Source organism: Condylura cristata, unplaced genomic scaffold (genome assembly GCF_000260355.1).
Source record: "Condylura cristata isolate star-nosed mole 26May11 unplaced genomic scaffold, ConCri1.0 scaffold00015, whole genome shotgun sequence".
NCBI lineage: Eukaryota > Metazoa > Chordata > Mammalia > Eulipotyphla > Talpidae > Condylura > Condylura cristata.
Window position 1 is genome coordinate 5,483,124 of NW_004567116.1, and position 24,479 is coordinate 5,507,602.

General features: G+C 40.0%; 1 protein-coding gene across 1 annotated transcript in view; it reads right to left on the minus strand.

Moving 5' to 3' along the window:
- Positions 1–40: 40 nt before the first annotated feature.
- Positions 41–24,479, minus strand: part of ZFP91 (ZFP91 zinc finger protein) — a 24,806-nt gene continuing 367 nt past the window's right edge. Inside the window, exons 2-12 of the mRNA XM_004683436.2 lie at positions 24,344–24,471; positions 19,692–19,720; positions 9,214–9,423; positions 8,941–8,977; positions 8,193–8,297; positions 7,733–7,867; positions 6,941–6,991; positions 6,448–6,526; positions 5,893–6,007; positions 4,399–4,498; positions 41–4,059 (exon numbers count right to left, since the gene is read on the minus strand). Coding sequence (XP_004683493.1) covers positions 3,549–4,059; positions 4,399–4,498; positions 5,893–6,007; positions 6,448–6,526; positions 6,941–6,991; positions 7,733–7,867; positions 8,193–8,297; positions 8,941–8,977; positions 9,214–9,423; positions 19,692–19,720; positions 24,344–24,471 — 1,500 coding nt within the window. The 3' untranslated portion in view covers positions 41–3,548. The remainder of the gene's footprint in view (positions 4,060–4,398; positions 4,499–5,892; positions 6,008–6,447; positions 6,527–6,940; positions 6,992–7,732; positions 7,868–8,192; positions 8,298–8,940; positions 8,978–9,213; positions 9,424–19,691; positions 19,721–24,343; positions 24,472–24,479) is intronic.

Sequence of the window (24,479 nt, forward strand, 5' to 3'; positions counted from 1 at the left end):
ACTGTGGGCGCTGGGCTTTGTGAAGCAGCATGCCCACACTTCAGTGCTACCACTTTTGCCATCAGTCGCTTTACTCTTACAGCAGCCTCAACGTTTTACTCCAACAGAGCTACTTTCCTGGTTAGAAATCCGCGGGAGAGATTTCCGAGTCTAAGGGCCACACAGGACGTGGCATCTCAGCATCAGATCAAATGAAAACACAAGCGGAGTCCAAAGCCAGCACCAGATTCGGAGGAGCGCGGCGGCGGCCCAGTGGCGGCCCAGTGGCGTCGTCCTGAGCCGAGGCGCTGGGCTCTCAGCAGCACCAACCATGTCACCCCAGGACATCTGTGACTCGCTCAGTACAACCAGGAAGACCAGCTGCTTCCATGAAGACAACTTTTATTTTTCTTCTTTACATATTTATTTTGGATATGTCTTACTAGATTAAGAGAAAACAAGGATTTGAAAAGCAGAGTATCCCTTTTATTATAATTTCTTTTTACATAACCTTTTCGACCTAGATTTCAGGTAACTACCTGTCTCTCCCATCAAGGAGAAGGGTCCTGCACATTACAACAGGCAAAAAAGGTTTTTAGGAAATAAAATATCTTAAATTGATCCATTACAATTTTCAATTTTCTTGAGTACATTGAAAAGTGGGGAAAAGGAGGGAAAATGGTAACTTCAAACACCCAGACTGTAAAAACCTTAGCTAGGTTTTTAGTACACTCTATTTTTTCTCCAAACACAAAGGAGGTTCAAGTGCTCTACGAGGATGCTTTTCCGTATCTTCATTTTTTCAACTCCCAATAATCCTGACCACTTTATCTCAACACTCTGAAGCACAGTGAGTCAGTAATGCAAAATAACCCTCAGCAACTACAAAGGCGGGAACATCACATCCCCTGGGTACTTCTCTCACCTACATTTTCAAAATTTAAAGCTGCCAATTCAGGAAGGAGAACAGGCGTTGGGAAGTTAAGAGGAACAGGCTTTGCCTAAGACAGGAAACGCAGACTGAGGAGTCAAAGAGCTCCCTGGGACAGCAAGGCCCGAGCCCAGGAGCAGAGAGGTAAGGGACGACGGCTAGCCACAGGTCACACATACCCAGCCTCTGCTATGCCACATTCCTTTCCCTCACAAGGAAAAACAAAAGTCCAAGAAAATATTTTAAAATGTACTGCAAACCGCTACAGAAATTTTCAAACTGTAGGAAAGTGGACCGAAAATGTCACAAAGCAAATTGCTTGAAAAGGACAAAAAAAGAAAAACAGTTGCTTTTGGTGGGGAGAGGAGTGTGACACAGAAAGAACCTAATTCTCCCTCCATCTTTTAGTTTTTGTTTTAATGCAGTTTGCTTTTGTGTAGGTAGCGAAAGCGTCCGATGAGTGACCACCGCGAAGGATGCACGGGGCTGGGAGGTGAGGGGAGCGGGACAGAGGCCGAAGGCAGTGCGGGGTCCAGACACAGCCAGCGAGGGGGACCAAGGGCACTTCCCGGCAGACCCACGTCGTGCTAGACCCGCGACCCCCCAGTCACGGGGTCAAGTCCACGCCACACACCAGTGTCAGCCCCAAACCGAGCGTGGGCACAAAGGCACATTGGACACCGCCCAGCCCCAGTTCATTCTCCACCCCCCACCCCCGCTGGGGCGACATATTTGCAGCGCTCTGAGAAGAAACAATGGTGCTCTAAGGCGGCTCACTGTAGGTGTTTCACCCCGCGCCCGGCATCCCAACCACTGACACCAGTGGGCGGAAAGCAGGCCTCTTTCAGATGTGACATTTTGTTACTCCTCTTTTTGGGAAAAAACAAATCAGAGAGAAAATTGATAAACTTTGCAGTTTCAGTGTTTCTGAAAAACAAGCGGTCCCTTATTTTGTTCTCAGCACAACCTCATTCTTTCCTACAGTCATCCTACTTTGACAGACAGTGAAGAGGGCAGCCTTGAATTCCAGCTCTGGGACACACCGGCAGTCAGGCCTTGCCCTCGGAACTCTGGAGAAACCTCCAGAATAGGTTTTGAGCCCTCAGAGTTGTGAACACCAAAAACACGCCCCAACTCTTCCCAGTGACAGTGACAGCAACCACCCCAAGAGAACCCCTATTCTCAAGCAAAGTGGTGATCCCCAGAGCTCCAGGGGAAAGCCTAAGTCGTCCAACAAATACTACTTCAGCTACTGAGGTCTGGCCCCTCCCAAAGCATCCTTACAGGGGAAGGGCAGCTCTGCCCTGACTGGGGCTCCCAGCCTGCTCCTCCAAGAGGCAGCATCCGCCCCAAGCGCGGACGGACCAGTGATGAAACAAAGCAAAAACAAAGCGAGGGGCCCAGTCAGCCCACAGAAAGGCAAGTGTGAACGATGAGGACAAGAAAGAGAATTCACAAGAGAAAATCTTTTATCTGAATTCAGACCCTGGACAAACCCTCCTCTTCCCCTCAAAATTCCTTAATCGCAATGCTCTAAAAACTCAAAGAGCACTAATTACCATGAGCCGAACACCCTTTCCTAAAAAGGCTTCCAAAAAACACTAGGCTACTGTAGTGATTCTGTTAGTGCTGCGGACCAGCTTTCTTCAAAGGCCACTGGGGAGAGCTATGATGTGAGAGGCTGGCTGTGTTTCTTCAAACTATCTTCCTTCAAAAGTACCTCTTACGAAAAGGACCCCACAGCAGAATAACCTAATCTCACCCAGCCCCACAAAATATACCAACGAAGACAAAAAAAAAAAAAAAAAATCAGACTTTCCGTTAATAAATAAGGAATTTCAGGTTCCACAACACAAAAACACACATGTTCAAAGTGCAAATTCCTGCCATTAATCTGGGACTTTTCTGTCTCACTGAGAGAGCCCTTTCATGGTCAAAGACCAAGCTGAGGGCAGCCCCCTCCCCGCGGGGAGCCTGCTTCCAAACAAGTGAGCACCAATGAGAACCAAATAGAAGTGTTGGGAGGGGGCTGGGTGCTGGGTGCTGGGGTCAGAGGAGGGAGGTGGTCCCCAGGTATCCCTCTTTTCCAAAACCCAGTGGGGAGTGGAGGGAAGGGGGTGAGGTGTGTGCTGTTTTAACAGCTCACCCTGCTAGGGGGCCCTAAAGTGCCAAGTCAAGCTGCCAGCCTCCAGGGATTAGAATTCTGTGATACTTTGAGGGTACATGTGCCGCAGCGGGTAGAAGCCAGAACTACAGGGCAGCGTAAAGGAGAAGGGGCTTTGAGGACAGTCATACCAGTAAGAGTTAAAAGCTGATCCAGAGCACACTGGAGTTACAGGTTGGAAAAGGGGACTTGCCGTAGGAGTTGGCCTGGCTGGAAGTGAGCGTGAGGACAACCCTCACATTAAAAGCTGTTGCTTCTTTTTTGTCTACCTTTCTGATAAAGGCAACTTCGATTTTATAAAGGGGACAACAGAGGGTAAGAGAGGACGGGGTGTATGTACTGTGATCCACAATGGAAAGAGCAGGCCCTTCAGTTATTTTACTAGATTTTTAAATGCTTTAAATTTTTTTTTTGTCCTTTTTATCTTTTAAATACAAAGTCTGAGCTGTCCCAGTGCCCAGAGTCTTCCTTTCTCTAGGGTCCAGTAGAGTCTGAATCTTCAATCAGAACCTCTGTGGTAGCACCGAGTATGTCTGAGTTCATGACCAGCCCGTCAGTGCCCCCGCTGCTGCCACTGCCCACAAAGATCTTCCCATCGGCCATCAGGCTCACCCGTTCTGTCCCACTACAGTATGACTTTGACATGCCTTCAGCTCCCAGCAGCAGGCACTCTGCAGAAGGGGAGCTTCCCAAGGGCTCAGGAAGAAGAGGAAGGCCCTGGCCGTCCGCGGGTTGTGTCAGGGCTTCCGGATTAGTGCCCAAGATATCCGTGCTGGTGATGAGGGCGCCTGCGTTGGCAGCCAGTGCTTCAGCAATCAGCACCTCAGGATGGCTTTTTGCTTTGTGCGCCACCACGCTGTCCTTCTTCTCAAACTTTTTGCCACAGATATTACAAGAGAACTGGTAGAAGGAGTCTGCATCATGCTTCTTCATATGCCAATTCAGGGATGCCTTTTGTCGACAAGTAAAGCCACAGATCTCGCATCTAAGGAGAGTGGAAAAGGGAATGACTCATCAAGTGAGAAATAGAGAGTGTTGTACTCATGGTCAAGAGGGAGAATTCACAGGTCACTAACATAAGAACAGTCAGTGGCATATATATTTTGGGAAAGATTATTAAGTGGAAGAAAAATCTGATTTTTCTCCTTTCTGTTTGTTTGAAAACCAGAGGAGGAAAAAGGTCCTCAGCAGCTCCTCCAGCGAATACCTACACTTTTATTTGGTAAAAGGAAATAGCAGTGGCCACTGAAATGGCTGTGAAGGGCCACCCTGTTGTGGGTGAAAGGACTGCTCCCGCAGATGTTCACCAGGAATAGAAACTCACTGGAGCGGCTTCTCGCCGGTGTGGATCATGCGGTGCACTGCCAGGTTGTGGGAGCTCTTGAAGGCCCGAGCACAGTATTCACAGATATAATCCCTTTGATCTAAGAAGAAAAGGTCTGTGGTCAGTGTACTTCTCCCTGGCTTATCGTAAGTAAACAGCTGACCACGCAGGTCAATTCAGAGTAAAAACACTTTTCAATGTTTAAACATACTCTGAATAAACACAACTCAAAACCAAGCTTTCATTTTTAAGTCCATATATTTGAAACATGAAGATCTAAAAAAAAAAACTAGTTAAATGTAAGAATTACAATTCCAAATTCACCATAGTAAGATCTTGCATAAACAACTACATTTTTCATGGATTTTATTCCTTAAACACTTTGACACATGTGTAAGCTGAATCTTACACATGAAGTGTCTACATCTAAAGTGGTAATCATAGTTTGTTTCAGATTTTAAAAATGTTACCCAAGGCAAACAACTTAAAGTTCTCGCAAAGACTCCAGCTACCGCTATCAACTCTGTGCAAACAGTACCTGCCGCCCGCCACTTTCCTTCCTCCCCGTATCGTCTGTGCCACCCAGCCACCTCCCTGTATCATTTCACAAGCCTCCCAAATGTCACAGGTGGGTTTTCATTTGTTTGTTTTTAATGAGTTTGCTAACATGGTGAGAAGTCTCTGGGAGAAAAGGAAATTTCTTGGCTGGGGAGAAAATGGACCAGCAGATGCTCAGTATGCCGAGTGAGTGTGCTGTTTCCCTCTGCTTTTCACTTAAATAGACTACAAGTGGGAAATCAACAGGTTAAAAACATATATGACGTAACAGTACAATCCATCCCAAACAGCTCTAAAACCAAGTGTGGGAGAAGAGCCAAGTTTCCCTCAAACTGGAATATATTCAGAGGTCACCTGAGGCTATCAATGCAGACACTGACTCGGCCTGCAGCCTGCAACTCCAGCGAGAGCGCAAGTGACACCAGGGCTTCGGGCCGTCTGCCACAGGGCTAAGCAGCAGCTTCAAAAACGCAGTTCTGAGTAACCCAGGGACCGCGCCATCGTCCTGCCCAGGGTGGTCCACTTTCCAGCTCCCTAGTTAGGTGGCAAACTTGGGGGGGAATCTATTTGCCTGCAAGATATCTGGAGAGAATGGAGACAACATTCTCTCTGAAGAACGTTGCCGTGGGAAGGACTGGAGTCATTAAGGCCCCAGTCAAGCCTCGGTGCTCTCAGTCTCCAGGGGCCACGCCCCATGCAGTGATGGCCTTTACCTTATACCAGCTGCACTGCACGGGCACTGTCCGTGCCAACTGAAAGGAAAGGATAAAAGTTATAAAGTCCTAGTCTCTTCATTTCTTTTGTATTTTACCACATTTCTTTCGCATCTTATACCCGACTGTGGACTCAAGATTTATGTTGCAGAAAAAAAGAACATTACTAACTTACACACTTAAAAACAAGAGGGTGCATTTAGTTTCCTAGTTTACCAAGTACCTGTATGGTGTTTGGCATGTCGCAAAAGCTGCTTCTGGAGTCTGAAGAGTCGCCCACAGGACGGATGGGGACATACATATTTCTTCTTTAGCAAATGTTGATATTTAATGTGGTGCTAAAACAGTAAAGACAGCAAAATGTGATAAAAATCAAGACTTCTGAGTGTTTGTTCCTTTGGGGAGCCAAAAGCACTGAAGGGCAAACCACTTTCTACATGAATCAAGGCAGAGGCCAAAATGGTCAAGCACACGGGCTCTGGACGACTTGGGTTCCAGCCCGAGTCTGTCACTCACGAGCCGGCATGTAACACGGCAGAGAGCAGTCACTCTCATGTTCACAGCCGAGCAAGTCAACAGTAGGCCTCGGTCTCACACGACATTTGCAGTTAAACTGAAGCTCAAATAGGCATTTCTTAAGCTTTAGTAATTAGTATTTCATCAGTATTTTTTTTCAGAACTAAATATAAGCTTTATCTTTCTTTCCTCATTAAAAAACCCCAGCATCAACAGTCTTAGTAACTAAGAAATCATTGACATAGGCAACGACCTCACTCACCTGCAAGTAGCGAGGGTGAGCAAGGACAGTTCCACATCCTTCCATCTCACAACGGACATACTGGATAGGAGGCTTTTTCCTATTACCAATATGTAGCAGAAAAGAAGCAATGTGCATCAGTGACCTTAAAGTGTACCATAGAGGACAGCTATTTTACAGTATGAAGAGTCAAGATCTCTTTAACACAGTGTACAGAATTTATGTGAGAAGTAGCCATAAGCTGTCAAATATTTAAAGTTTTTAACAATAGCATAAATACATGAGTAAGCCCCCAAAGGCAAAGAACTAACTTTAAGATTTCTAGAAGCTTCAAGACCCTGCAATGGATGTAAAAAAACAGTAACTCTGCATCAAGGATTCTGAGGTTTGCTTTTGTGAAATTCTTAAATTTCACTGATCATAAAATTCCTATAGGATCACTATGAGGGCTAATACATGTGACTAAAGGGTCTGCTGCCAGAAATCAGACACAAACCTAGTTTAAGTTACTCACCGCCTTTTGGGTAATCGTGGACTTTTGTCATCTTTTCGCCTTCTTCCTCTCCTACAACGAGAGAACAGAAAGCCTGTCCACATATTCTGGATCGAGACTCACCAACATAGGATGGCTGAAGGTATGGCTCAAGACCGAGAAGCAGATGACAGAAACAAAAGGCAGTCCAGAATATGCAAAGACAATGACCATGTGGCAAAAAATACCTCACTCTCAAAGTAAGCCTGCATCTTGAGTTAAACACGAATTACTTGAGGAGATATGGGGAACTCTCAAGGTCACTTGAAGAACAAGTTTCAATTAAGTCATTCACTTAAATTTTGTCATTTTAGAAACTACTATAAAAATACTGTTTAAAAATCCTAAGAATATGAGCTATATTTTCTTGACAACAGAACCAAAAAACCTGGACCACACACATTCACGCACACATACACACACACAAATACTGCTGGAAATTACTAAGAAAGAATTGTTTTTAAGCCCAATCAAGGTTCCAACATCATTGAACCTATTTGTGCTTTTCCTGAGGACATCTGCCATACTCTTTCTTGCTGTCTATGCTCTCTCTTCCAGTCCTACCATCACTGTCTCATTTGCTCATTTGGATGTTAGAAATATTGCCTTGAATTAAACTTTTTAAGCTGCTTGAAAACAGTTTCCCCAATGAAACAGTTACTAGAGGCAGCAATAGGTAGATATAACCTCCCTCTTCATATTCCCACCCATTTCTTTTATTAGTGGCTTCAAAACCCGCCAGGTCTCCATTTTTAGCGGTGACTGCCTACTCACTTCCTAGGAGGCTCTTCGTCCTCCCTAATTTCATTCTCCTCTTCTTTCACTTCCACCTCGACTTCCACTTTAATCTCTTTCTTCTCTTTCTCTTCTTTCACCTTCCCTGATTTTCTCCGTGGCTTTGGGGTTTCCCTGAAAACACAAAAATATCTCAACATTGTTACCTTTGCAAAGTATCTTTTCAAGGAAAATTGGGATAGTGGGATAAAACATGGCGTTTGTTGATTTATTGTGAAACTGACTCAGCCCGCATATGTGACTTCCACCCCTTACAGGTACTGCAACTATCTATATTTAAAGCCTATGGGCTAGCACCCCTAGGCTAACAATGTCCTAGAATCAAATCAAAGAAACAAAAGTAAAAAATTCTTAAGTACTCATGTACTTCATATTATCTTAAAATAAAGACATGTAAACATCACAGTAATTTGGATACAATCAAAATAAAGTTCCATGCCTTTCTAAATGGGGTCTGTATGTCTCATCTCTGGGGTCATCTTTGAATGGTATTTCTTCTTCACTGATTAACATCTCCTCCTCCTCCTCCTCATCATCATCACTACTAAAAAGAAAACAGATTAGAAATTCCAGTTGTTAACAATTATAGCTGACTGGATTTTATCCAGAAATTCACAATAAATGAAGACTCATTTGAGTTTAATAGGATTTTCATCCCCGTGACTTAGTTGGACCTCGACCTAGCTGCTTTTTTCTTAGAGTAACAAATGGAACTAAAAATACAAAAATCCCAGGTAAGTATCATTTAAAGGGAAGTAACTAAGATGACTGCTCAGTGGAACTAAAAGTCAGAACACACCTGACATTACAAAATCATGTCTAGTGATCTGTTAATCTGCTAGATCAAAGGACCTGTCAACAGATCCTCCCTCCCCTAAAGTCATAACTGATCATCGACGATACCGATAAAATTTCAAACTCTCTGATGAAAAACCCACAGTTCATATTAATATCTAGAATGAAAAAAGCCAGGACACAGAAGGTATACAATACATAAGGTTTCTGAACCACATGGTTAAAGCTCTCATGAGCTACAAAGTGAATTTAAACCGAGTACAAAAATGTAAGCTACTTTCTCTTGGCTACAGATCAACATTCCTTTAAGTAGAAAGCTCCTTCTGGATCACTGAGTGCGCTTGTCCCCTATGTCCCTAGGGATTTAAATATGAACATGCTACTTTTCTTACCTAATGCCACCTGGAGACTGATGTTCTTCTGCAACATCTGGAAGAGTAAAGCCAAAAGAAACTTTATCTACTTAGATAGAGTTATATTCTCTCTATAGTCAAGAGACTCAAACCAAATCATTGCCTGAATTATTTACAAAAGAAGAATGACTGCAAAATTGTCCTATACCGCCACAACTACTACTGCACAAGTTTAAGCTGTTTTGGTAAACATTCAACATCACATTTAAAATCAACAGGTAACTGACATTAAATGACGTATTTGCACCATACCATAATCCAGCTGATCTGTATTTGGTTCTGATTTGCAGATGAGCTGCAACGAACCAGTCTTGGACCTAGAGCTCCGGGTGTTCTCCGGGTCGCGGTGCCGAGAGACAGACGTCCTGCTGCTGCTGCGCCAGCCTCTGCTGGACCGCGTGGAAGCGATGGAGACGTCCTGAGGGAGGGGAGAGTCATCTTCCTCTTTCTCTTCCTTGGGATCTAAATGAGAAATGCCATTTTCTTTTTTAAGTTTATAGTTAATCAACCTATGTATAGTCCTGCTGTGATAGTCAATGAAAACATAAACAGTTTTAAGGAAAATGAGGCACGATGCTTATGGTTAACACTAAAAATTTTATGTAACAAGAAAGTAATAATTTTTCCCTTATGTACTAGACAATAGAATGCTGGAAGAAGTACATTAAGTCCCAATTTAACATAATACAGGTTCTTGGAAACAGCAACTTTAAGCAAAACAATATAAAGTGAAACCAATTTTACCAGCTGCTAACGGATATGAGTTAAATTCCTATAGCATATTTCTTTTCTGGTCACAAAAACATCACCAACTTCTACATAAAAACCCATAGCACATCTAAGATGAAACAAAATTTGTACTGACTCACTCATTTTCCAATCCTTTCATTCCTACTCAGGGCTGCTGGTAGCTGAGTCCCACCAGGAGCTCACAGAACAAGGTGGGAACCAACCCCTGACAGGCTGCTTTTCCACAGCAGGGCACCCACCCACCCACCCATACCCACACCTACTCAGACCGGGGTGCTTTGTATGCACCAGCCTATCTAATGTGCACATCTGTGGAGCAGCCAGAGAAACCACACAGACATGCGGAGCATGTGCATCCCACACAGCGGCCCGCCTGGGGCTCATCTCCCCCACCAGCATCATTATAAGGGAAAAATATTTTTGTGGGCCAGCTATATGCAAAAAATACCTAAATAACTCAAGACAAGGAATCTTAACTTTTAAAGGGCCTCCCTGGTGGCACAAGGGGTTAAGTCTGCAGCAAATTCAATCCCCCTGTGGGGAAAGGAGCTGACTCAAGGGCTCAGCTGACTTGACCTCTCCTGCCTCACCTGCTGCGCCCCTCAGCAGTATATTTCAGTAGATCTACCTGTTCTGCTTCCCACTCTGTCAGTGGTGAATGCTCTTACCTCCTGCAACTTTGGCTTCTACCCCAGTTCTTTTATGCATTATTAAAAAATCTTTACTATAGACCTAAGCCAAAAGAAAATAAATGGAATGGCCCCAGAAATATGACTGGAACTCCTGAGACATACAAGTTACATTTAGATCACAGATATAAAAATGATCTAAATGGTCTAAAAACCAAGCAAACAAGGAATAGCTGAAGAGGAATTCCAATAACAGGAATGCCTTCCCTTGACTATATTCAATAATTTTATTTGGAACTACAACATGAATCTGACTTAACTTATAGAGTAAATCACTAAAGTCCAGCTTCAGTGTTGTTCTGTTTTCTCAGGCTAGAAAAGGCCATTTTAAAAACAGCACAACATCTCAGGTGTTAAGACTGATATTTCGTACTGCATAAATTTAAAAACAAAATTCTGCCTTGAATTCTATTATTAAAAAGTCTCACACTTCACCACAGAAATGGCAGTTCAGTTAAAAAAAAAAGGCTTTCAATACAGGAATAATAACATCAAAGTTCAAGCTACTCACAAAAGAAACTTACATGACAATAGTATGATACCATTGCTTCCCTACAGTAATACAATCACCCCAATGATGAACAATGCAGTTAATGACAAAGTTAGAGGAAAATGTGTACCGACAAAACAGCTATGAAAAACACTTTAGCAGTATCTTTCAAAATTACAAATGTACATTATCTTTCCATGTTAATTTCAATTATTAGGAATTTATTCTACAAAACAACCACACTTATAAAATGGCAGAGTCAGTTAATATAGCACTGGTTTTTAAAAATTACTTCATTTATTTATGCACACAGCTGGGATACAAGCCAGAAGTGCAGGGAGGTGAGAGGATCCACCTGGAGAGAAGTGGGGAGCAGAACAGGTGGGGCTGACTGAGGGGAGTAGCAGGTGAGACAGGAGAGGTTTGCTGTGCCATGTGGGCTAGCTCTCTGGCTAGGGAATGAACTCATACTGTAGGGGGGCTGCTGATAGCTTCACAGTACTGAGACTTAACCTTATGTGCCACCAGGGAGGCACTACAGCAGTGACTTTGGATAGAAAAAAGAGGAATAAAGCTTTGAGGGCATTGTTTACATGAATTATAATTTGGCCAATGGGAAATCACATGGAATCAACTGCAAAACAAAAAATAACCAAAACTCTCACAGGCGTGTGTATATATACATACATTAAATACCTTTATATATACAAACCCATTATATATGTGTATATATATCTAAAAACATGTCTATATAAAGAAATAAATAGGTATAGCATGTACTGCATTATGTGATACATCTATCTTACATAAGATAAAAGTACTTCTGGAAGGATATATAAGAAATAATTATTAGTCGCCTCCAGGGAAGGTCCAAAAATACATTCATCCACTTCACCTCTTGGAGGGAGGTGAAGTGAACTGGCACATGGAGGTTTACTGTAGCATATCTATGATAGTTAAAAATGTAAATTTAATCATCTGTCAGTGACAAACTATTCAAATAAATCATGGTATATTACACCAAGATAGAATGCTAGGTATCTGTAAGGAATGACACAAAAAGTTTTAAAATATTTTGCTGGTACACACATTTCCCTCTATCCATTATTAAATGGGAAAAAATTCTACATATACATGAAGAATGGTCAACAATTTCACTTGGCTCCTTTTTAAAGATCTGAAAATTAGTTTTCTCCACTGCAGAGCAGATGCTGAAATGGAGACTGCTTTAGTGTTAACTACATTGTCTGAAAGTATGAGAAAATTCCAAGGAAATGGGGGAAAGAAACTGAAATATTGAGAAAAAATAGCAGGATGTTCTAAAAACCTGACATAATCATTAAATCAGAAATGCATTTCCTTCTCAGTGTTAGCTGAGCTACTTTAAATATCAAATACTAATAAAAAATGATTAGGCTTGAAAGTACTTTAAGATTACCTAGTCTCAGTACAACCTAAAGAATCAGAAGGCCAAGGAAGACATTTATTCAAAATCACAAAGCTAGCTAACTCGACCTAGTTCTAACAATCATGTCTTGAGACCAGTAATCAAGTAGTTTTATTATCTAGGTCATCACTGCTTTTAGGAGAACTTCTTCAAAGAGAGCAATTCAACACCTCACCATAAAATATCACAATATTAAAATAGTGGAGAAGAAATTTTTTACTCAGAACTATACTAATTTGGACCCCACTCCATAGCATCCTGTACTCAGAAAAGGTCTTCTCATGATGAAAGCACTAAGCCCTTCTTCTCACACTGTGGGTCTTATGCACTACACACATGCTTGCAATTTGGTGAGAATTACTTTTCCTTATAAATATAATAGCTTATCTTAATGAATATCACACCCATCTTTCAGTGCTCTAGTCTATGGGGGAAAAAAAGCACTGCCAGAGACTGATGTCAATATAAGTGCTACTATGAGACATATACACATTGCCACAATCAACTTTGCAAAAACTCTGGAAAAGCCAATTTATAACAACCTTGACTACTGAGATAACAACAAAAAAAGCTAAATCTAGCAAGTCATTTATCATACAGCACAGTATGTTGTAGCCTTTCAGATCACAGAAATAATGCTTTCAAGAGGTAGGAAATAGTCACTTGAGCAAAGTACAAATAGTTCAAATGTAATATACAAGCTACTGAGTCAGAAAGAACCTATGATTTAAAAAGACATTAGCAATATTGTATCAATTGCATGAGTCCATATGGAATCATCAGTTATTTCTAAATAGTCATAACAGTTACAAAAAGTTGACATTTGTGAACTTTTCTTAAAACTGGTAAGAACAGATACTACACTTGATCTTAGCCAAAAAGGATGTGAGGCCATTTTAAAATAGAGTTGGGGAGACACAAGGAGAAATTGTATTACCAATCTCCTCTGAACTGGGCCAAGACATTTGGACCAAGTCAAGAGCAATTATTTTAAGAAATAATCAACCAAATGTTTGGTGATAGGATGATTAGCCTCAGTCAGTTCCCTTTTTATCCTTCCTAGAGAATCAATCATCAATTATGTATATAGCCAAGAATAGTTTTGGCCTGCTAACATGCAACAACTCTTAACAACTTACCCGTTTTCCCCTTTCTTACTTTTTTTTTTACATCTAACGTGCCATTAGTTGACAGGGAATAGACTCCTGCAACTCAGGTTCATCCCCATGGGCTCTCACAAAGTGTTACTTCTCTGTGGAAGCAGGTTGGCACCTCTGTGGAACCCAAGGACTTTTCTTATTGGCTTTTTTCTTGGATCATTTTCCCTCAAGTTTCAGGAAGCTACTTGGACTCTTACAGTTCTTAATATGCACAATCTGAACATTTATTCTCCTGGTGAGAATCTTGCCAACTGCATGTTTGTTTACAACAATGCCAACTGTATGCTGGGTCATAGTGTTGTCATGGTTAACATCTGTGGGGTATTACTTTTGAACAAAGCTCATCTCCTGGATACCTACAATAGCACCTTGTAGATTAGCATGTATGTGGCCAAAGGAACACCTCCACACCCCTCTTCCTCTTTGCATTAGTCTTTTGTCAGCTTGCTGGTAGATGGTGGCCCCGGCTCTTTTTCACTCTTCCTACCACAAAACCCCAGCTTTGGTTTGTTAGGTTTCCAGTGAATATGGAATCCAAAGATTTGCAGGGTCCAGTGTATTCCTGATATGTGCTATTTTAAGCAATTTCCAAACCTCTGGCTTATTCTGACTGGAACATGCAGACAGCTTTCTAGATGAAGAGCAGTCCACATGGAAGGCGCAAAAAGGGGAAAGATTAAGGCTTGAACGCTCAGTTTACCACTTTCAGAGAACCACCATCTCTACTGTGCAGCTTTCCGTAGCATGATTAGGAGGAGGGATGGACTAAATAAATCTCTCTACTTATATCCTACTGGGTCTATCTCTCTAAAGAGCCCTGACTAACATGGACTCTGGGACTGAAAGTGGTTCTACAAGAACAGAATCTTAAAGTTCGGTTTCCTAAATTGGTTCTCTAATCTGATTAATTTCAAAGTAGTAACTGTTCTATTTCCAGACTGAAGAAAATAGTTAAAATCCAAAGCATGATATGGCACAAGAAGTAGGCAAAATATCACCAATGGACACGTTTTCTCAAATACGTTTTCTCTAATGCTCCTAATCACATTGGATGAAGTAGCGAAAGGAAGTTCTCAGGGACTCAAACTTGCAGCTCAATCACCACGAAAAAGTACTGATGGTTTCTATGCCTGCTCAGAAAGAAACTCTTATCTCTTACAGCTGCAGAACTGAGATTGCTGAAAACCAAACCCAGAATCTCCCCAAGGCCAGTCTGGTTATAGGCACTGTTGTGTGCCATCTGCCAGCAGCAGAAAAAACTAACACTAAGCCCCTGACATAAGATACACTTTGCATACGATAAGCCAAGTAACACAACTGTGTATACTAGTCCATTTATATATCGTAAATGTCCAGAAAAGGCAAACATAAGAGACAGAACTCTACATCTGAAATAAGTGAATTTTATAGTATGTTAATAACTTCAATAAAGTTGTACTAAATATCACTATAGCTCTAGTCATAAGACAAATAACTAGAAGTTACTAAAATGACCACTAACAGTCAAATGGATAAATTATGATGTGAATGCTGTACATCTAATACAAATACAACAGAAGAATGTCACAAAATGTTGAACCCAAGAAGTCCTACACAAGAGTTTAATGGCAATAAGCACATTGTTATATAGTTATTCTTTTGTATGTAAAGGACAGAAAAACTCATTTACCCAACTGATAAAATATTCCAGAACTGAAATGAGATGATAAGCAAGATTACCTAAGTCTTTGTCACAAGTCACGTATACCGTATAACCGTATACCGTATATGAGATACGCCTGTATTCCTAGGAATCCACAATAGAGGATACACCACAAGTGATCTAGATATATGAACAAGAAAAACAATTTCAAACATATGGGGTACTTCCAACAAGGAACAAGATGTATGTTTAGGTCATTCTCACACTAGGAGAAAATAACAGGGTTTCTGCTAAGATGAAGGACTAGGAAGGAAATAGGATAAAATGCTTATCTAATGTGTTATCAGCCATTTGAGACATGGGCATTGTCACAGTGAGAAACCTGAGTTTCTGAAACCTGATCAGACTGCTTTATTTCTATAATTAGTGCTACTGTGTTTTCTGTAAATAATTAGTGAAATCCATTTTGAAATATTAGCCAATCTCAGCACTATTAAAAGAAGTCAGGGAAGGGGAGGCTTTCGAAGGGAAACGTTTAAGCCAAAAATGGCTTAGTTTGTGAACAAGGGTATTTCAGCTAAAACTAGTAACACATCTGTGAGTAAAGACTGGAATTACATATGCCTTATTTTTTCACTTAGAGATTCTCCATTCAGAGCACTTTTCCATTCAAAATATATAGGATTTTATTTTAACTAGACAATGTTCCAAGCAAGGAAGCTCAAACTTTCTGAAAAAACTGTTGACATTTCACACCATTCTTTATGCAGAAGCTCAGAAAGTGAGTGTTTTCTCACTGGAGTGACAGAAAAAAGGTGGGAATGTCTGTTCCTGTATACTTACGAACAGCACATACATTGTTTAAGGATATTAAAAATGAGAGGGTAAGTAATCAAAAGCGTTCAACATAGGATAAAATAAAATACTCTGATAATGAAACTATGAAAATTGATAAACATCTAATTCCCAGGTTTATTATGAACTCACTTGACTGTCTAGTCAACATTCCCAACCATTATTATTTGATAACAAGAATAACTGGAAATAGTAAAACAATTTTGAATTAAAAAAAAAGATGTAAAGTAAAAAACAAAATTTCAAGCAATCCATTATGTTTTTCATAAACTCCAATTAGATCTCATCTAAGTTAAATTAGATCATTGCATATTTGATAGTAGTATTGCATACCATTTGAAATCAAAGTCCCTGAAGAGTTCTATTTTACATGTATGTCTCAAATACTGCACATTTTTTGAATACATAGTACCCATTAGTCTTCCTCACAACAGTTTATAAATATTAGTTTCCTTTTTTATGATGTAGCTAGATGGGCAGTTTTTGTAAGGTTTGAAAATAACAAAAATTAAAATTAGTGGATAAAATGAAACTGGGAACATTAACAAATTAATTTAGGTAAATCACCCCTCCACTGCACTACCTAAGTGTAACAGACTTACAAGAACAAAAAAAATATTAAAAAAAGAAAGCAGCCAGGCCCCAGGCCTGAAAGTGACTACAAATTATACTACCCTTAGAATCTGCAAAATAGTACTTCTCTGGAAGGTGAATTAAACATTCAGGTTTTAAATTTTTTCATTTTTGCTCCTTCCATAAGGACTGCTCCTCATTTGTATATTCAAATCTGAACTCAAATGTTAACTTCTCAGGTATTCCTAAACTTAATGCCCCATACCCAGCTCTAATCTAACTTCATCCAGCATTATATTACACTACTTTCACTTCTTCACTGTATTATAATTAATACCACAACCCAGTGCCTAGAATGCTCCTGGATACAGAATGGATGCTCAGCAGTAACTCATGGAATATATTAATAAACACTGTTTTTGCAAAGCAACCTTTTGCTTGTTTCATATATACGATCAGGGTTAAATGAATGTACAGGAATAGGGACCAATCAATGCTATAAAACATGTTTCTTACTATTGTGGCTTGAAAAATGAAAGTGATGCTTTGCAATGTAATATTTAAAGACACCAAAAAGTTGCTTTATCGTGTGTACAATACTTATTTGTCTAAACATGTCAAGGGCTCTTATTTCAACTGAAGGAAACATTTCAAGCAGTTTGGAGTAAACAGGAATAAAAAGAATTCTGAAAATATCTTTTCAATATTAAAATAGTCATACCTGTAGAAAACACAAAAAGCAGTTGTAATTGCTGCACAAACTTCAAACACTGGAAGTATTACTCACTTATTTCAGTTAAAAGTCAACACTATAAACATGGAAATTAACCCACAATAATACTTTTTGAGAAGTTCAATGACATGAAAAAGGGAAAGCAAATTCTAAATATTAAACAGCCCAGGAAAGTGACTACCATAGTTTCCATTCCTGTATTTCACTGATCATGATACATAAAAATGCATGTAAGACAGTTTTTTTTTTTTTTAAAGATTTATTTATTTGTGCATACAGAACTCGCGTACAGGCCAGAGGCTCAGGGGCGGTGAGAGGCTTCACCAGAGACAGAGCAGGGAACAGAACAGGCAGATCAACGAAGTACACTGCTGAGGGGAGCAGCGGGCGGGTCAGGAGAGGTCTGCCACGCCATGTGGTCTCCTCCGGGGCAGGCGGGAATCAAACTCATGCAGAAGCGGCTTTAGATTCTCAGTGCTGTGCTTTAACCCGCTGCGCCACCAGGGAGGGCCGTAAGACAGTTTTTATATGCCCGTTCACAGAGTTAAATAGTTACTATAGCAGGTAAACTAATGAAGAGATGGGAATGAGGATTAGAAGAGTACCTATTTCTTTGAAAATTTAAACCCAACAGCTACCTTTTATTGAATGCTTATTGGATTCCAGGTAGTGAATTATTTCTTTTAAAAAGCAGAACCTGAGGCCCTCCCTGGTGGCGCAGCGGGTTAAAGCAGAGCACTAAGAAGCTTAAGCCACTTCTTCATGAGTTCGATTCCCATCTGCCTGGAGGAGATCCACATGGCGCGGCAGACCTCTCCTGACCCGCCCGCCGCTCCCCTCAGCGGTGTACTTCATAGATCTGCCTGTTCTGCTCCCTTCTCTGTCTCTGGTGAAGCCTCTCACCCTCCGCATCTCTGGCCTGTACCCCAGTTCTGTATGAATAAATCTTTAAAAAAAAAAAAAATGCAGAACTTGAACTCAAACCTTGAGATCTAACCCTGGATCCACAATATTTAAAGAGGGGGCAGAGCTGGATTAATTCTGAGAATGAATTACATATAATGATGTTTCAATCTCTCCACACTACACAACTATGTAACATAACAATTTCTGGTTAAAGATACAAGAAATAATCAATTTACTCCGTCATATGCTCCTCAAGGCAACCAAAGAAATTTTACAAGACATAATTTTTGTTCTGATTTTTAAACAAGAACTGCTTTGGTGAATGCCACGGTCTTCAACATTTTCTCCTCATCTCAATTTCCAAAGCAGGCCATGAGTAAGGAACCCAAGACATGCCACTCTTGGCAGACAGATGCTACCTTTCAAACAACAACAGCCAAAAAACCCCAAAACAGTCATGAAAAGCTTTCCACACAAAAAATTTGCCGCATACACAATACTTCTGCCTCATGTACTATGAAATATTAGCCGCAGAGTCTAAAAACCCAAGGAACTCGCGCATCAGCACACAATTATTTACACCAGTCACCAACTCGTTACTGGCTCCTAATCAAGTTGTCATTTTTCTAAGTAGCATAAAACTCAGGTTTTAAACTTTCCTTACATATTCCCAAAGCATTCTTAAGATAAAAATCTTCAATAATAATAATAATAACAATAACAATAATAATGTAATTTAATTGGTCAAGACTCAGTTATAAGCAGATTTTTGTCAGGACTGGGCAACGATCACACACAATAAAGGAGATATATATATTTAAAAGCATTATTTGTACTGGGTTTAAAAAGAAAGTTGTATAATTGAATTCAGTATCAAGGAACAGAGTCAATAATTAGAAAATAGTGTAACGAATGAGCAACTGGTTCAACACAAGGACAATTTAATAACCTGATCTGCAAAGACTTGTCTTTTTTTTTTTTTTAAAGTGAACTTTATCTTCCTTTTTCTAATTCAGATAGCAGATTACACTCAGTACATTTAAGTATTTGGTTTGCTAAACTAAGGTAAATCAGCTAATGACCCCATTTAATTATTCACTAGGTTGAAACCTTAGACTCACTTCTTTTCTTCTTCTTGAAACTGCATTCATAATTTGAGTCTATCGGCATCAAGATTTTGTCTATACTTCTGTATGTTCTGTAACATTCCTCTCCTCTGTTACGTCTCTGTTTTAAGTCAAAGAACTTAAAAATTACAGTAAATAGAAGTCAAATAATCTCATTCTCATAATTAGATTCTAAGTAATGTCAAAATGTTCTACTTGTCCAAACCTGCTGGTATCAAACAGGTTCTATTTACTCCAGTCATTGTTTACTGAATAAATCACTTTTAAATGGGGACAACTTGAATTATCTGACTGTTGTTTTACTGTATTTTACTATAAATGTAACATACATGAATGGTTAAGAGTAACCAAGTCTTACCTTTGTCAGTTGTTACTTTTTCCACGCATCTAAAAGAAATGAGAATCAAATATGAAACGAACAATCTTACATGTTTACTTAAAACACAAATACTCATTTCTTTTTGATTCATCTTCAAATGATACAGAAAACGTCTAGAGTAGTGCTATCCCACAGAACTTTTTGCAGTGATGAAAATATACTGTATCTGCTCTAATATGGCAGTCTTGTATGTGTCTACCAAGTGCTTGAAATAGCTGGTGTAACTGAGGAAATGAATTTTTAAATTTAATTAATGTAAATTTCAATAGCAACATGTAGTTATCATATTTGACAGCACACAGCTAGTGTGTAATTTCTAAACAGTTGTTTTTAAATGTAAAAAGCTATGAAACTGCTAATGTTACATTTATGAAGCAAAATGCCCTTATTTAACAAATGTACCAACGAGGAAGGAAATGAAATGTTTGAGACTGCCTTTAAATTAAACCCATCGAAAGAAAAAGCCAGGTAACGGGGATAGAAGTAGCATTATTAAGGCAAAATCTTGATGACTGTTAAAACTAGCTGAAAAAATACTGAGGTTTTGTTGTACTGTTTTGATCTATTTTGTATATGTTGACAATTTTCATAATAAAAATGTAATGAACCAAAAAGAAAATCTTTAAAGTATTCATTTGTCAAATCCAAGTCAAAATCTATTTCTAAAATATCTACGTTCTAAAACACTAGAACTGAGAAATAAATATAATTTGTACGTAACAAATTAGTTAGCTATAGTGGAGTTTAATGAGTTACCAACTGCTTTTTAAGAAAAAATTATTTCCCCTGTTCTTGATTTGGGGAAATTTTTCTCATACATAACTTCAATTATAGTATAATACCCACCCCAAACCAAAAAAACAACATGGCTTATGGATCCTTATTATGAAGATGCTTTTGCCTGTTACAAAGTATCTCTGAGTTATACAAAATTTTCTTCTTTAATTTGAAAGTTTAACTATGAAGATTCTTATATGTCACAAAGAATATTCAAGTATATACAAGTCAGAGCACAACACAAATTCTATTCTTTAGAATAGCTGTCATTTTCTCATTCCATGTTTTCTTTAAAAGCTTGGTATTATAATTTTATTTTATAATGTTAAATTTTATTACCAATGTGCCAATTAACTAACAGAAGGTAACTGTTCATCATCCTAGCTCTAAATAAAAAGTATCTACTTAACTGCCAAATTTTGAAACACACTTTCCAGAAAGCTTTTGGAAAGGTCTGCTGTTTCTATTACTATACTGATGGTCATAGAATAATAACAGAGGCTTTTATTTGGAGAATGAACCCTTCCCCAAAGTGTCATAAAAGTTTTTTTTTATAATTCAAACACTACCGGTCTATTCATTCTTTCCCCACTTTCTTTTCCTTACAAACAAAACAGCAAGAAAGTGTTACTCAAATGTTCACCATCACTTTACACTAGAAAATAGAGCAATATTTGTTTTCTTCATCTCTAACTCATCTAGACCTGAAGGAGTACCTCTAAGGCATCCTCAGCTGCTGCCAATGTAGTCACTCAACAGTTACATTATAATAAAAAAAAATTAAGTTTTAAATTCTGTAATACATGAAAACTGAAGGTTTCATTATGGTAAATTAAAAGTTTTTTTTTTTTTAATTTTAATGCACTTAGTTTAACAGTTACATTATGTCCACAGAAAGCACAGATGTTTTAATTTATGAGTGGGGAAAAATTGGTAGGTGGTATTTATTTTAAAAACTAAACACCTGCATTTGAAAAATAAGAATCTTAGCTCCAGAATTTATTAGCCAAACTACAGTAAATGATGAGCTTAATTCTTAGTACTTCTTCAATTTTGGTTTATAGCCTTTGGGTGTTCATTCATATTAAGTCTAGTACTTAAGTTGATGCCTTTCTCTTGAGCAGATTCACTGAAATATTTATTCCCCTTCAAAGATTTCTTACTATTCTCATTAACTTTTGAACAGAAAGCTGTTATAAGCTTTAGAGAGCTTATAAAAGCTATAGTTATCATCCAAGTATAAAGCTTATTTCAAAAATTTTCATTAATTATAGATAAAGGAGACTTAAGAGGTTAAATGACTTGCTTAAGGTTGCTTGTAAGCAGCAGAAAGCGAGATGATACACATTCTTACTATTAAACATTTCTTACCAATGCCATTCCCGGGGTTATTTTGCTTTTTATTTGGAAAGTAGTTTCAACTGACCCAAAAATCTCTGTATTTACTGATTTTAGGTTACTGTACACTTTCCTATTTCTTCAAAAACAAAAAGCAAACGTAGGTTAAAGAGTTGATTACTGGGATTTTATAGGGAGAAATGCTGGAATAAGGAAAGAGGACTTGAACAAAACAAACTCTTATTAAACATCTTCCTTTTTAAAAATCATCGTTACGGGGAAAATAGAGCTGATCAAGGTAAGAAGGCACTTGACCAGAGTTCAATACAAGGATACTCAAAAATCTCTTGAAATGCCTTACAGGATTAAGATTGCTTCCTACTAGTTTTAAAATGTATCTTATCACTTTTAAAATCTGTAAACCACACCCTTCTAACAAACCTCCACTAATCACTGTCTTCCCCTTGTACTCTAAGGTCCTTGAAGATAAGGAACGAGTCTCCTGTATCTTTATTAATGGCAGCTTTGCGCAGTACCAGGCTGCTTACTTCTCAGTACAGCTTACTTCTCAATGACGGCTGACAACAAATGCACTAGGAATCCTGACTTTCAGGCTATGCAATAATCCGAAAATTTGTAACAAAAACATTATGATTAAAATATTTTAACAATCCCATCAAAACTATAATTTTAAAATACATAGAGATAATTGAGGCTAAGAGAATGAAAATTATCTTTCATGATACAGAATGAGGAGGGCATTTGGAATGAAGACTTCCTCCCCCCCCCCACAAGAAATATTATGGAGATAAAAATTAAAGGGAGTCAATGAAGTCATTTTCCTCCAAGTAAACTTGGTAATATTCATATTGTGGAAGTAAACACTCAATTGTACTTTTTAACCAAGAATTCAGGGGGGAAATAAACTGTGACAGTAAGTAAAACTACCACTCTGTAGGTGTAATTTCCTTAGGAGGTCATTTAAGTAAAACTGATGAACAGTGCGATGGAAGTGAGATGAATAATCTCCAGTGGGTAAGAATAATAAGGATTTGGCTCTTAATTCTCTTATGTATTGTAACAAAAAAGCTCATTTTGCAGAATTTACATGAAAACCACTACACATTACTCAAATCTCTATTAACACCACCACTCTCCAAAACATAAACTTCTTGACAAATTTCATTACCTATCAGGCTTTGTGTTAAATGCCTCACCTAATTAACTCTCACAAACTCATCTATCTCAGGGACTAAGGACACCAAGGAAGGGCAGTTTAAAAAAAAACCTGTCCAAGGAATTCGTATTTAAAGCAAGCTATACTTTTCAGGTGTATCAACTGCAGAAGCTCATCATATTTTAGAGTATGGAAGTCATCCTCAGTAACTAGAATCCTAAGTGCAGTTGAGAGATGCATTACCGACTTTTCATTGGGGACCTGACCGCCACTGTAGCCGACACAAATTCTTTAAATGATACTAACAGTCGGAAACGCGCAAGCACATCTAATATCCCGCCAGGGCACTTTTTGGGTTGTGTTCCTCTTTCTGGGAGCGTAAAGGAAAGCCCGTCAAGGGAACCTAGTTAACTTCATCTGAAACAGGAATTCGCCAGGTTTGGGTGTGTTATGAGCTAAAAATCTTGCTCCACTTTCGGCTGGGGGGCTTAAGGGGGAGGGGTACACTGACACCCCCCCCAACCCGCCTTCAATTTTCGCTGCTTTTGCCATTTTATTTCACATACAAGTCAAAATCACACAAACGACGTTTTGAGCCATATACTCAAGCAGTTAATTTGAATGAAACGAGTTGGGCTACATTTCTGTAACTCACAGACAAGCATGCGCCCGCACATCTAACCCGGGACCCGCGAAACAACCGATTTTCCTGGTCCTCTGTTACAGCTTCCTCTTCCTTTCGGATAAGCCTAACTCGGGATGAAGCGCTACAGACGGGAAAGCAAACCCCAAGCAGAAGCCACACGCTCCTCGACAAGAACAAATTACTCCTCTTAGTAAGCACCAGATTTCTAAAACGAGTTTAGAGTGATGAGAAAATCTAGTAGGATTAAAAAAAAAAAAAAAGGCGCTACACACGGATACTAGCACTAGAAGTACCGCTGCCTAGTGCTTGAGCTAACTGGTGGGGCGCGGGACACCCCCGAAAGCTAAGGTCGCGCGATCTGTTTCGTGCGGGGATGTGATGTAATACGGGGGGGGGGGGCGCCTGAAGCGGGACGGGGGCAAGCGGGCAAAGGGGCGCTGACGCCGGAGTGCGGGGCGAGCCGGCGGCCGGCAGGCGAGCGGGGTCCCGGGAGGGGCAGAGGCGCGTCCCACAAAGGCCGACTGCACCGGCAGGTCCCGGGGCGGGAGAGGGCGCCAGGACGCGGGCGGCCGGGCCGGGCCGGCAGGGGGCAGCGCAGGCGCGGTCACGTGGAGCGGGCGCTACGGGAGCCGAGAGGGCGGCGTGCGGACCGAGGGGGGTCTCTCCCACCGCCTGAAACGCTGCGTTACTCACTGGAGTCGCGGACTCTTCTTGCCCTGAGCTGGAGACGGGGGCTTCGCGGCCTGGGACTGCGGCCCCGGGGCGTCGGGCGGCCTGGCGCTGGGGCTGCTTCTCCGCCGGCGGGGGTACTCGGCCTTCCTCCGGCGGG